We start from the raw sequence: 15,587 nt of genomic DNA on the forward strand, positions 1-15,587 counted from the left end.
TGAACACATGCATGCACACATGCACGCATGGAGACACACAAAAATAAAATAGTGGCTGGTGATACAGTCAAGTGATCACAAGCTTGTCAGCCTGCAGGAGGTATAGAGTTCTTTTATCAGCAGAAAAGAAACAAAAAGACAAAATAAACTAAGGCCACAGAAATGGCTCAGTGGTTCAGAGTATTTGCTGCCTTTGCAGAGAATCTGAGTTTAGTTCCCAACACCTACATTGGCAGCTTACAACTATTCCAAAGAGGAGTTAATGCCCTCTTCTGACTGATACTCAATTCCTGGGGGCATCAGTCATGCATGTTATATTTGCAGGTAAAATAACCATACACATAAAACAAACAAACAAACAAACAAACAAACAAACAAACAAGCACCTTTTAGCCATTAACAGACTGGTAAAATTAGACTGTATGCAAAGAGATTCTCCATGTAATGATGGCTGTCATCAAACTTGACAACCCAAGTCTTACACCCAGAAGAGAGAATTAGCTTTGTCAAATTGTTCTCTGACCTCTACGGGTACCAGACAGACAGACGGACAGACAGACAGACGGACGGACACACACACACACACACACACACACACACACACACACACACACACACACACACTCTTTAAACACGAGACTGGCAAAATGTTATATAATCTGTTCTGATTTTACTGTAAGAAATCCAATGGTAAACTTACTTAATTACCAAATTGAAAAGATAACACACAATACACAACAGCTTAACTTTTCTTTTTTTACCTGTTGTTTCTGGTATGCAGTGTTAGGGTTTATTTTGGACTCTAGAAGAAGAGAACCTATAAAATAGGAAAAATTTGTTATTACAAAACAGAAAATTAGATTTCCATGTATATTTATGCCTATTTTCTCAGCCAGTTGCATATAAACCTTCAGAGTTAAGGAACACATTTTAAAGAAATGTAATTTGGGGCTGACCAGACGATGGCTCAGCAGGTAAAAAGTATTCTCTGTGAGAGCCTGATGACTTGATTTTGATCCCCAAAACTACTATGGAATTCACTATTCCTGAAAGCTATCTCTACAGGATCACCTTGGCAGAGATAGTCTCACATTATACAAACAAATGCAATCAAGGAATTTAAATACAGTAACTTGTAGCTTAAGAAACCTGCTTACCTTTTTGGGATTTTTGGTATAGTACAATTAAGTTCAAGTCTCAAGTATGTTTACACCCCCTAGCCACATTTACCTTTGTCTCTGTTTTTGTTCTGTTTTATTGTTTCATAAGACAAATATGATAATATGAAGTGTGAAGCCTGGGAAACAATAACCTGACAATCTGGCTGGGGTGGTGGTGTTTACCTTTAATCCCAGAACACAGGAAGTGGAGGTGGGAGCCAGTCTGGTCAACAGAATGAGTTCCAGGACAACCAAGGCTACTCACAAAAACCTTGTCTAGACCCTCTTCTGGCACCCCCTTCTCAACAAATCTAACAATTTATAGAGAGCATAAGACAGCAAACCAGAAGTATGAAACCAGATGTTAATTTCTAAAATTACACCACTTATATTTACACAGCACAGTATATAAATAACATGTACTGATCTCAATCAGTACAATTCTATTCTACTCTACTCTATTCTATTCACACAATTCTATACCATTATTTTGTTTGTAGCCTCTGAAATCCTCAGATAATCGGGAGCTAATAATGTCTGCTATGCTGTACAGAATATTTGAATAGTATTCTAGTAATGTAAATAGTGTGACCAGTGTCAAGGCAAGAAATGGGGTTTTGTAGTGGGAAGAATTCACATCAAGCATAAGTAACGACATAAGTAAAACTCAAAATATGAAGAAGCAGCTTTGATTTTCTATTTTCCCCACCCGTCCTGTATTTTGTTGTGTTTTCACTATGTAACACAGACATCAAAATTATGATTCTCCTACCTGGTCTCCGGAATAGCTCAGGCTAAGAGCATGCACCATAATGCTCACACACCATGTCTGCCCCTCTGCCCTCTGCACAGTTTAAGAGTAAGGGTCTACACATTATCTCACCATCCAGTTCTAGTTTATCTGGGGACAGAATATCTAAACAGGAGTTTTGGATTGAGAAAGTTTTTCTTGGCAGCTATTTCCTCCCTTCTCGTATCACACCTTACAGCTGTTTCACACACTCCTGAAGCTGACAAAGAGCCAATGCTTACTACTTCTAAATTCACTTTGGCCTTATCCTAAACGCTCTTGGTAAGTTTTCTCAGAGCAGTGCTAAGGGACCCCATTTAAAACCTCTTATCCTCTCAGAACTTAAATAACTAAACATTTTGTTGTTTACCCACACCTACCAAATCCTCCTTTTTCAGCGTTCTTTCCTTTGTGCCCCTTCCGAACATTTTGCTTACTGAAGTTAGGGCAAGAATTACTACAATTTAGGGAGAGAAGAGGTTTTAATCACCTTCCTATCCCCCAACTTTTATCAAATTAATCATTTAACTCTATTCACAACTTTCGGATTTTTGTTTTATTGAACTAAGACCTATGCTAGTGATCCATTACAAGAAAAATGCAGGCAAATTAGGACAATGTTTAGGACTTCTACCTGCACCCGAATTCATGTGCACATACCACTCCCACGTACACATATTAAAAATAAATCTAAAAAAAAAAAAAATCCAGCTCAACAAAAATCCATTAAGAATTACAACTTGAGGGTTGGGGATTTAGCTCAGTGGTAGAGCGCTTGCCTAGGAAGCGCAAGGCCCTGGGTTCGATCCCCAGCTCCGAAAAAAAGAACCAAAAAAAAAAAAAAAAAAAAAAAAAAAAAAAAAAAAAAAAAGGATTACAACTTGAATTCTCAAAAGCAATCCACCTACATGTTGGGAGCTAGAAGTCATTGGGCTACACAGTAAGACCATCTGAAAACAAAACAAAACACAATCTAACGCTAGAAAAATCACAAGAATGAAAACAAAAACAAAAATCCAAACAAAACAAACCTGGTTTTGTTTTCTTTTTAAAAAATAAGTTAGTTTTAATTTAAGGGTCAGGGAAACAGCTCCCTGGCAGTGCTTGTCTAGTATGTGAGATTCTACGTTCAATCCTCAGTACTGCAGACGTCTTATTTTAGAAGACACATTACATCTAAAGGCAGAGATGGTTCTACTCTAGGGGGTCCGACAACTTGGCAGTGCTTGTCTAGTATGTGAGATTCTACGTTCAATCCTCAGTACTGCAGACGTCTTATTTTAGAAGACACATTACATCTAAAGGCAGAGATGGTTCTACTCTAGGGGGTCCGACAACTTCTGGTCTCCAAGCACATGGTCATAAGCACATGGTAGACATATATTCATAAATAATTAAAAAAAAAATCACACACCCCAAAAGTGAAAGGTTATTGGTTATATATTGAGAGGAACTGCCAAACTTTAGATAAATGTTATGACATAAGTTAGATTTCCTACAGTGTAAAGATGTTCAGAATATCATTGTCTATTCTCAGAGATCACAGATGAATGTTAATGGAAAAACAAAGCTACTGAAATTTGTTCTTCCTGTAAAAGATGAGTCCCTTTCTCATGGGAGAATGGGATTTTATATAAATCATGTGGCGTGACTACTAAGCAAACTTCACTAAAAAGTAAACTTAAGTTACAGCAGGACCTGTACTGTCACTCAAGAAAGACCCAAGACTGTCCTAGATAAGCTCTAGTATCTGTGTTTGTACTGTCAAGTGTCATTGTTAAGGGTATTGAAGAGGCTGTCAGGCTAGTGTTTATCATTCTAATGTCAAAGGCACGCACAAATTCATGGACCTTGATAAAAATGGGATGTTCAAGTGTTAAAAGGAAAACAAATTCATATACTTTAACAAACATGATAATGTCTTGAAGCAGAAGAACCACTGTGAATGTGACCAGTCTATGCTACAAAGTCAACACCCGCTTTAAAAACAAAAAAGATGTGTGGCCTTTGGTACTGTTTTAGAAAAACATGAATCACTGGAGTAGCAAACTGAAGAACAGTGCTTCTTGAATTCTGGCACTTTGGTTGGCTTTGAAATCATGTGTAGTGCCAGCCATCCTCAAAAATCCAAACTAGAGTTCTTTGATCCTCCCCTTCCCAAACGCTAGGATTCAGCTGTGTCACCATGCTTGGCTTATGAAGAGAAAGTTTCTAAGCATTATGCTTATCTGCTGTTCTGCAGAAGGTTTCTGATTTTTAGTACATTCTTTCTTCTCGACTTTTTCTATTGTATAACCTAAGTGGTTTTTGACTTGTTGAACCCTTCCTTTCTCTTCACTAAATGCCTAAATGTACACGTCTACCTAACATACAGACACACATCCATCTACTTATCTTTTACTTAAAAGCCAGGGTTCAGAACTTGGCTCAGGAAGGTACTTGCATGCAATCATGAAAAACTGAATTCCTAGCACCCATGTAGAAAACCTGACACAATAGTACACTTTTGTAATCCCAACATTAGGAGAGTGAAGACACGAATCCCTTGAGATTTGCTTACTAGCAGTCAGCCACCTTAGCCTAATCTATAACCCTAGGCAGAAGAAGAAAACCTGTCTCAAAAAACACTGGTGCTTGAATGTTTGAAAAAACTAGCCCTAGCTATTACTTAATTTCTATAATGAAGATCAGTAATAAACATGAACTGAAAGAAAGGATAGGAGATATCACTCTGTGGTAGTATTTGCTTAGCACATGCAAGTCCCCAGCTGTGATACCCAGAACTGAAGGGGAGAAAAATTAAAAAGCCCATCCATCCACCTTCCTTTGTAGCTGTTAAAAATAAAATGAATGAAAGCACACAAGACACTGCTGGCCTTCTAATCCCCTATGGCAATTAGTTTTCAGACACCAGGTCCTTTTGCATTTTCTTTCTAACTTTCTCAGTAATGTTACAGAATCAGGACAACAGAAAGGGGGAAAAAAAAAAGACCATTCAAAGTTGAGGCATTTCACTTCCACCCCCAAGAGCCTGGGTGAAACAGTATTTAGAACAGTGATTCTCAAGCTGTACACCAAGACCCCCATTGGTAAATGTCTATCTCCAAAAATGCTCACATTGTAATCTGTAACAATAGCAAAACTATGGTTATGAAGTATTGACAAATAATTTTATAGTTGGGTGATCATCATAACATGAGGAACTGTATTAAAGGCTTACAGCATTAGGAAAGTTGAGAAATGGGGAAGGATCTTTCCTGAAACCTCTTTTTCCCATATCCCTTGACCTTATCTAAGAAGTCCAGCTCTGATCCCCGATACTCCCAGAGTAGTTTATAGGTTGATATTTGGGAAACAGCTCTCCAATGTAGGAGCTAAGTAAGATAACTAAAAAACAAATAAATTACTATTTTATTCCCATGTTTACAACTTTTAAAATTTATTCCAGCCTATCTAATCAGTTGTCTCTGCTATCTACTGATTCTTACTGGGTCAAATTAAGAACACTTGTTCAGCCTACTGAAAAAGCTCCAATTAGCTGGGCAGAGTGACCCACACTTTTAATCTTAGTGTACACTTTTAGTCTGAGCACAGGTGAGGCAGAGGGAGGTGGATCTATCTCCAAGTTCCAGGACAGCTCGGGTACACAGAGAAACCCTGTCTTGCAGGCGGCAGGCAGACAGACAGGCAAGCAGGCAGGCAGACAGGGTGGGTTGGTTCCAATTATACAGTGCTAATGTCAGCTACCAACCTCAAACAGTAATTCTATTGTAACGTATAGGTGTGGATGAGCTCAATTCTAGCTGCGAGGTATTCACTACTCCAACAAGGGCAAATAAGTATGATCCTGAGACTGGAGAGATGGTTCAGTGTTTAAAATAGTCACTGCTCCTGTAGATGACTGAGATTCAGTTTCCAGCACCTGTATGACAGCTAACAACTAACTATCTGTAACTCCAGTTCCAGGAGATCAGTTACCACAGGCACCAGACATACATGTGGTACATAAACTTATGTAGGCAAAACTCAAAACATAAAATAGTAACAATAAATATGATCCTCAGCAGGAGTAACATTAATGAGGAGAGCCAGTGAAGGCTCTCATCAAAAGTGACACAGGCTTCTGGCAAAAGTAACTTAATAGTAACTGTATTTGTAAACATTCAGGATAGTCCTTCCCCACTCCAACTTATGAGAAAACACAGGCATGGTGGCACATGTCTTTAACCCAGTACTTGGGAGGCAGAGGCCAGCCTAGTCTACACAGTGAATTCTAGAACAGGCAGCTCTACATAATAAGAAACCCTGTCTCAAAAAATTCAAAAGAAAAAACACATCTAGCCATTATCTTGTTGATAATCCAACAATTTTCAAGTGAATAAATATCTGTCTCAGCTTTAGCTTCATACAGTAAATATTAATGGGTAAAATCAAATGAATTGTATGAGATCCTCAAAATAAGAACAAGGGTATTCTAAGCAAAATCTCGAGAAATGCCACAAAGAGGGCACTGCATGAATAGAGTGGACTATTGTGCTACTTTTATGAGAGGTTTGTATAACCTTGTGGATTGCTATTGATGTACAGGTGAGGCAGGTGTAATATAAGACTAGAGATTGGGCAATGAAAAAGGAAGGCAGGGCTGTGTTTCAGAGGCAGAGGACAGGGGACAGAGGACGGAGAAGATGGAGGCTTGAAATAGCCACAGGTAACTATGAATATTATAGAAAGGATAGGATAATATAGGACATTTTGTCCAATCTAGGTGGTCAGCTTGTACCACTATCAATTGGCTCTCCCAATGAGGGAGGGGAAATATGTGGTCTAGGTACTATGTGGTCTAGGTACCATGCGGTCTTGGTACTGGTACAGACCAAGACCACAGGCCAGTACCTAGTCAGTCATAGCGTGGGTTGATTTTTTAATTATTACACACAATGTAACCTCACACAGATAACATAACTATTCTAATATGACCGACATGGTTCCTCCAATAAAATAAAATATGAAGCATTTTCTTGTGATTTGTTGCTATACCCACTTAGTGAGTATAGCACTATGAGTGAGGGCTGCTAGTTATTCACAAACATACCACAGAAAGTCTCAGAGAACTCAACTAATTGGCACACACGTTTTAAAAAATCTTTTTTTTCAGGCTGTAGAGAGATGGCATTAACTGCTCTCCCAGAGGTCCTGAGTTCAATTGCCGGCAACCAACCACATGGTGGCTCATAACCATCTGTAATGGAATCCGATGCCTTCTTTCAGTGTGTCTGAAGATAGCTACAGTGTACTCTTATACATTAATAAATCTTAAAAAAAGAAAAAACCCAAACAACCCTTTTTCTTTCTTAATATTCAGCAAATTCCAAGCCTGGCAATCTGAGTTAGATGCTTGGGGCTCACACAATGGAAGAACTGACTCTTGTGGGTTGCCCAATCTCTTCCTGAGCATGTGTGTGCATGTACGTAAGAGCTAAGATAGTTTGGCTCTAGAGTTCATGGTTTTAACCATGGTGCTTCATGCTATCTCTTCAGTGCTATCTGTCTCATTTCTGTTCTGTGTTTTTATAATAAAGACTTGATAACAGAATTCAAGAAAAGTTTAAGAAAAAATCAAACCCAGGCTAGCAACAACAGGTTACTTGGAGGCTGAGGCAGAAAGAGTGTAGATTCAAGGCTTATGTGAGCAAGTGAGAGAAATGCATCTCAAAATAGAAAGTAAAAAGAATGGGCTGGGGAGATGGCTCAGCAGTTAATAATATGCACTGTCTCTACAGAGGACCAAGATTCACAACAACCTGTATTTCCAGCACCAGGGGATATGATTCCTATGGCACTAGAATTAACTTGCACATAACTAAAATAAATCTTGAGCTGGGGGAAGACAAGCAAAAATGAAGGCTATTGTTGTGTATTTCAACAGTACAGTGCTTGTCTATGTTGCGCAAGCCCCAAGTTCAGAAATCCTGGTACCTCAAAAAAGCTGGAATTACAAAACAAAACACCACGGTCCCTGCCTCCACATCTAGATTTCTTAAGTGTAGAGGGAAAAACCCTCATTGAAAAACTATTCAAAGATTCAAAATATTAAAATTTGTGGTTAGGAAAAAACAATGTTATAGGTATTCACCAAAAAGTTAATACCCATATGTATTAGCTACCCCAATATCTAGTATACAACTAAAACTTAATAACTTAGATTTTTAACTGACAACCATTTGCAACAAGTAGAGCTTTACCAGTAGTGATCCAGCACATTACAAGCATAAGCAAAACTTAATAACTTAGATTTTTAACTGACAACCATTTGCAACAAGAAGTAGAGCTTTAGCAGTAGTGATCCAGCACATTACAAGCACAAGGTTCATGACACTGCTTGCTTAGTGAACAAACTGTCATCACTTCTAAACATCTAGTACATATATACTTAGCTTTATAAGTATACTTTAATATGGATCTCATATCCCTTCACAAAAGAAGCTGGGTTAGTATGAGAGTTCTTTGGCTAGGGATGGTGTAGTTCAGTAGAACTCCTGCCTAACATGCACAGGGCACTGGCTTCAAACCCTGTGCTGAGGGTTGGGGTAAGCTGAAAAGTCTAGAGTTGTAATTTTTCTGACTATCTTAATCATTAACCCAATTAGATTCAAGTGGTACATGAATGTTGTGTTTTGGTCTAGTCCTAGTTGTAACAGGAATACAGATAGCCCCGTACCCCCTAACTTCACTCCACCCCAACAGAACACAACTTTCTCAGAACACTGCAGTCACCCATATCACAGTTTCACAAGCACAAACAAAGCACCACCAAAAACCAAGTTAATGGCTACGTGGTATGGCCCATGTCTACAAATACAGCGTATAGAACAGAGGGAAGGGCCTAGATTGAGGTCAGCCTGGGCTACACAGCAAACAGACTCTGGCTTTAAAGCAAACAGAAGCAGGGGCTCAAGGGTTAAGAGCACTAGCTGCTCTTCTAGAGGACCCGGGTTGATCACTACCGCACACACAGTGTCTATCAACTCTTTGTAGCACCAGTACAAGGGATTCCAATGACTCTTCTGGCTTCCAAGGACAGTTTGCATGTGGTGGCACAAAAACCATGCACTTTTTAACATTAAAAAGTGTATCACAGGGGCTAAAGAAAAAGCTCAGCGGTTAAGAGTACCTCCTGCCTTAAAACTTTTTAAAAAATTTATGAATATGGATGTTTTGCCTATGTTTGTCTGTGCACCTGGTGCCCAGAGGCCAGGGGAGAACACTGGATCCCCTGTTGTAAGCCATGATGTGGGTGTTAGAAACCTTACCTAGGTCCCCGGCAAGAGCAGCTAGTGCTCTTAATCATTGAGCCATCTCTCCAACATCTATTGTTTGCTGTTCTTCCCTCAGATTACTGGTTCTCAATCTGTGGGCCTTGACCCTTGTGGGGGTCATATGCAGATATTCTGTACATCAGGTATACATTATAAACAGTATACACTGTTATAAAACAGTATATATTTATAACAGGCATACTGTTATAAAACAGTAACAAAATTAGTTATGAAGTAGCAACAAAGTAATTTTATGATGGAGGGGGAGGGGTCCACCACAACAGGACAAAGTGTATTAGAGTTGCAGCATTAGGAAGGTTGAGAACCACTGCCTCAGATGATCCACATGTGGTTCCTAACACCTATATTAGGTGGCTCACAAGTGCTAGTAACTCCAGTTCCAGAGTAGCCAACATCCTCTTCTAGCTTCTGTGGACACCACTTGGTGAATACAACCTTCTTACTCCATAATTAAAAATAAAATCAAAAATTAAAAGACACAGTATTCAGATCAGTTCCTATAACACTCAGATCTTACCAACATTTTCCATCATTGGATGGCCCTCAAAGTTGCTAAGTTATCACAGTTAGTTATTAAGGTTTTGATTCATCCACTGTTAGTCTTCTACAAAGCTGTTATACACAAATTTTAAACCATACTTCTTTTCAAAGTACACTACTGACACAGAGCTCTGAATTCTGGGTAATTAAATATACATGCCAAATGCAAGCTCATGGTAGGCAAGATGAAATACAAATACTGACTCAGAGTAGCCATGAAAATATAATGGATGCCCAAAGTCTCTGCTTCTCTTATCAGAGCAGACAAAAATGAAAACAAACCAACAAACAAAACGTAACAACAAAAAAACCAAAACCAGAAGGAAAATCCTTCCCAACCAAAATGTCTCTTTTTTTTAAATTGTAGGGCAGGTAGAGAGAGACTGCCCAAGCACACAATTCAAGTCTCAGCAGCCAGTAAGCAGTGCTACCTCTAATATGTCCCTGTCTCCTTTCTTTATGCCTCAGTGAACAGAATTCAGTGTTTTACATACGTAACTCGGATGACAGTTACCTTGAAGTGTAAAATACTTTACAAAACAAAGTAGGACTGGTGAGGTGGCCACACTTCTGTCAAGTCCTAAGTTCAGCAGGGACCCACATATTAGGAGATCCTTCTACCACACATGCAACACACACACTCATTACCCTCTCCTCATAAACAAATGTGGTAATAATCTTACATTAAAAACTAAACATAAGGGTTGGGGATTTAGCTCAGTGGTAGAGCGCTTGCCTAGCAAGCGCAAGGCCCTGGGTTCGGTCCCCAGCTCCGAAAAAAAGGAAAAAACAAAACAAAACAAAACTAAACATAAGAATCCATTTTTGAAGCCAGGTAGTCCAGATACTTAAAAGGCTGACGTAGGAGAATCAATCACTGAAGTCTAAGAGTTTAGAGATCAGGGAGGAAGGGGAAAACACTTTTGGTGGGTGAGGTGGAGGGGACTGACAAAGATTTCAATACATGTCAGGGAAGCCTCAAACTCAAACTCTTGCCTCAGCTTCCTGAGTACTGGGATTACAGGGGTGCACCATCATTTCCACTTCAAACACCATTCTTGATACTGTCCAAGCAACCCAGAGTAAAGAACATTGATATCATTTTATAAAAGACCATCTTTTAAAGCTAAGGTATAGTTCCGTGTAAAACATGCACCTGGGTTGGGGATTTAGCTCAGCGGTAGAGCGCTTGCCTAGCGAGCGCAAGGCCCTGGGTTTGGTCCCCAGCTCCGGAAAAAAAAAAAATGCACCTAGCATGTGTGAGGAGGTCATCCCCTGTATGCAGAAATTCCAACCTATAATTTTCTGTCAATTCTAAAACTGACCAGTTGACACTATCCTTCAGAAAATTAACAGAGAAATGAAGCACAACACTAAATCTTTGCTGGAACACAGAGTTACCTTAAAACCTGAGAGAGGAAAAAAAGTGACTTACTGTCACAAAAAAAGGGGGCATGCTTGAGGCTGGAGAGATGGTTTGGCAGTTAAGAGCATTTACTGCTTTCCACAGAGGACCTTAGTTCAATTCCCAGCACCCAGAAGGTAGGTCACAACCATCTGTAACCTCTTCCAGCGACCTCTTCTGAACTTTTCTGGCACCAAACATGCACTTAAGTGTATATTCATCAAAAACACTCAGCATATTAAATAAAAATAAATCTAATCTTAAAAAGAAGGGGTGTCTTTCTCTAACATAATTTTGCCAGCAGACACCTACCGAATAAAAATGTAATCCAGGAAATGGGCTAATAGCTTAGCAACACATTCCCTTCCTCTAAAACAAGGAAAAGGTAGGCTATGAATCAGCCAAGCTAGATAGTTAATGTGGCCACAAATACTGAAATCCAGAAACTGCCTTATATATGGTTTGAGTAAGAATATGTTCAACCCCCAAAACTAGCTCACATACCTTTGAATACTTGAGTCCCCAGTTAGTGGAACTGTTTGAAAAGGATTAGAAGGTGTGGCTTTATTGGAGGTGTTAACAGTGAGACCAGGCTCTTAAATCTCAAGGCACATCCACCATTCCTAGTGTGCTCTCTGCCTCCTGCTTGTGGATCAACATGTGAACTCTCAAGCAATTACTGCAGCTACTTGTCCTCATATCTTCATCACTCTGCCATCATAGACTAACACTCTGGAACCATAAGGACAAGTAAATCCTGTCTAAGTTGTCTTGGTCATGGGAGTTTTATCACAGCAACTGAAAAATAACTAAGACAGTCTGGGATGGCAAACAAAATTAACATATCATAAAAGCTTACCCCATGGTTAAAGAGATGGTTAAGACCACTGGCTGCTCTCTTCCAGGGGTCCTAAATTCAATTCCCACTAACCACATGGTGATTCACATCATGTACAATGGGGGTTGATGTCCTTTTCTGGTATGCAGGTATATATGCAGATTGAGCACTACACTACAGGGTGAGCAATAAGAAGGCTCAGCAGGGAAGGCACTAAGTTCCAAGCCTAACAACTTGAGTTCTACTGCTAGGACTCATATAGTGAAAGGAGAACCTGCTTCCCAATCTGATCTCTGACCTTCACATCCACACAGCACTGTGAAGTCAGATGGACACAACAGAAAATTTCAGGGGTGGGAATATACTGCACTTGTCTAGCATGTACAGACCTGGTTTAAACCACTGTACTTCAAAAAGTTAGAAATTAAGCATCTTGTCAAGTCAGAAGGTGGTGCACACCTTGAGTCCCAATACGCAGGAGGCAGACGCAGGTGGACGTAGCTCTAGTACTTTGATTACACATGTACACCTCTAGACTCTGCTAAATTTTCAAATAATAATAATCTGAAAAACTCAGATTCATAGAGAAAAGAGGGGGGGTGGAGGAGAATCTTACCATATTCAGTGTTTCGGAAAGACTTTCTTTTCCAAGGGGAAGGGGACACAATTACTAGAGATTAAGCCCATCCACAATAACTTTTTTTTTTTTTTGGTTCTTTTTTTCGGAGCTGGGGACTGAACCCAGGGCCTTGCGCTTCCTAGGCAAGCGCTCTACCACTGAGCTAAATCCCCAACCCCACAATAACTTTTTAAGTTTCCTTTTCTTCTTTTTTTGATAAAAGGTCTCTCGTGACGCTTAAGCTAGTCTACATCTTGAGATACGTCTGCTTCAGGCCCCCCAAAATCCCATGTACAAGAAAGATTATAAAGTTATGCCATTTAATTTTCTACTGGACAATGACCCATTTTATGGAAAACCACATCCCTCCCATGTTGCCAAGCATGATGGCAGACACTTATACAACATATACATAACACACCCATACACCCAAAGTAAAGATAATTAAAAAAAAAAAACAAAAACCTTCATTGTCCACAATGGAAAAAAAAAAAAGAATTCTCAACTATATGCAACAGAATAGTCAGCAGCACGACAATAGGTGATCCAAACTAGTAGGAGACACCACAACTTTTAAGCAGCCAGGCATGATCCTAGCTAAATAAACAAATAAATGGAACTGTCTTAGGGCTCAAAGTGTGGCTAAATTTGTGCTTGCCCAGCACTCATAAAAGCCCAGGGTTTGACTCCCGTATCACATAAAGCATGATGGTGCAACATAAGTAATCGCAACAAGAGAACATGGAGGCAGGATCAGAAACTGAAGCTCAGCCTCACTATATAGCCAAGTTCAAGACTAGCCTAGGATCACGAAAAATTAAAGTATCTGTGAAACTCAGTTTTGTTTTCTTTGAAATAATCCTTGAGCCAAGAATACAACTGCATGTAAAGAGACCAAAGCACAGTGACTGCATTCACTGTAAGCACTGTAAGTGCTCTAAGTTGTAGGCTACATTTCTCACTATCCCAGGCTGAACTTGTACCAACCTACACTCAGCAACTCAGACTCACCATTACCTATAAAACATGGATTATAGTACCTAAACTCGAGAATGGTTTAAAGAATTATGTCTGTAAATACAAATGAAGGGCTTAAAGAGGCCCTGGCACATAGGAGTTACTCAATAAACTTAATCTATTACTAATCTTATTTGGAATTTATCTGTTAAGGAGAGGAAAAAGCTTTAGTAATAAAACTATAGATTTCTTTACAAGTATTCTACAACTTTTCTAAGTCCACTTTTTTTCTTTGTTGTTTAGTGAAAAAGTTTTACTATGTAATCCCTGAACTTGAGATCCTCCTACCTTGCTTTCTCAGTAGTGGAATTAGGAGTAAGGTACCACTTACATACCAGCTTAAATCCATTCTTTGGAATTAGCTTTTCACATAACACAAATTTAAAGGGGTGGCTCAGTAATTATGTTTTAATTCTTTTCCCTTTTGGATGAAAATAAAAACCATTTTACCTGTTCTAATAAATTAGAACTCCAAATGGAAGGGGCTTAGAGGCTATATGCTAAGTGATAACAATATAAGAGTATAGAACACCAGACTCTCTGCCTTGTTAGAAGATCCTCTAAGATGACGTGACATTAAGTCTACTTGCTTATCCTTTCAAAAGGCCTTTGTAAAACTGACTGGCTGTGGTCGCTCACTGCCAGTGATCCAACACTTGAGGGGCTCAGGCAGGAGAATACCTTTGAGTTGTAGGCCAGCCATAGCTAGAGAATGGCTACAAAACAAAACAGGCTGTATGAAGTAGTGCATCTATAGTCCCAGGCTTTGGTAAGACAGTCTAGTCTGGTACTACAGGAGACTCTTTCCAAAAAACAAACAAAAAAAACAAAACAAAACAAAAAAAACCCCCAAAGGATCTTTGCATAATCAAATAAAGCACACTGGTGTAAGCAAGGTTACGTGTATTATTTTTCGCCTAGCATGCTCAAGACCCTGTAAGGATTGCTTTCCCAGTTATCCCATCCGAAAAATAAACAGCTAATTTAACCCTGAAACCCACCTTTCTACTTTATTGTAAGTTAAGTTTTCCACAGGTACAAGATATAGAGGTGGAGGCTGTATGACAGTCATATACACATCCATCTTGTACATTAGCAGCCAAATAGGAGCCCAGCTCTGAAAAATATACCTAATGTAATCAGAAAAATTTTTTCAGACCAAGTCTGGTCTACAACTCTATGCAGACCCAGGCTTGCTCCAATTCACCAGAACTGCCTGCCTTTCCCCTTAGAAAGTAACTTCTTACCAGTGGTAACTTATTTTGGGTATCTTTATAGTGTGTAGGCACTATACTCCAAATTACTCATTTTCAATTCAAATCAATGTTTCTACAGACAGGAAAACCTTGGTTTTTGTGGAGTGAGTTCTGAGTATCGTCCAAAAAAGAAAAAAAAATCTTTGAAATAAATTTGCAATATTTCAGACATAAAACTACAAATAGTTCTCAACTGTAAAACTGTAAACGAGTGCAACAAGGTTAATCATACTTCTGCAACAAAGAAACAATTCGAAAAGTTTTAACCAACATGCCGACCTACAAAGTCTGTCTTTCTTAGCCAGGTGTGGCAGCACACTTTAATCCTAGCACTGGAGCGGCAAAGGAAGACAGATGTCCGAGTTCCAGGCCAGCCTGAGCTACAGAGTGAGCTCCAGGACAGCTACACACAGAAACCCTGTCTCGAAATACAGAACAATAACAATCTCCCTTTCAAGACGTGTTCTTGAAAGCCAAAGCAGCATTTTCTCTGTCTAGTGGAGTTGCCAGACTTATAGACCAGTACTGCCGACCCTTACGATCTGAAAGATATAGTGGAAAATGTTAAACAAAAACAAAAAACCAAAACCAAAACAACAACAAAACCAAAACACCAGAACAGAAC

General features: G+C 39.3%; 1 protein-coding gene across 7 annotated transcripts in view; it reads right to left on the minus strand.

Moving 5' to 3' along the window:
• The window catches only part of Ppp4r3a (protein phosphatase 4, regulatory subunit 3A), a 66,262-nt gene that overhangs the window by 25,768 nt on the left and 24,907 nt on the right, over positions 1-15,587 (minus strand). For all 7 annotated transcript variants that reach the window (XM_063261975.1, XM_039112354.2, XM_039112355.2 and 4 more), the window contains exon 2: positions 762-817. In XM_063261975.1, the coding sequence (XP_063118045.1) occupies positions 762-817 (56 nt within the window). The remainder of the gene's footprint in view (positions 1-761; positions 818-15,587) is intronic.

Source organism: Rattus norvegicus, chromosome 6 (genome assembly GCF_036323735.1).
Source record: "Rattus norvegicus strain BN/NHsdMcwi chromosome 6, GRCr8, whole genome shotgun sequence".
Taxonomy (NCBI): domain Eukaryota; kingdom Metazoa; phylum Chordata; class Mammalia; order Rodentia; family Muridae; genus Rattus; species Rattus norvegicus.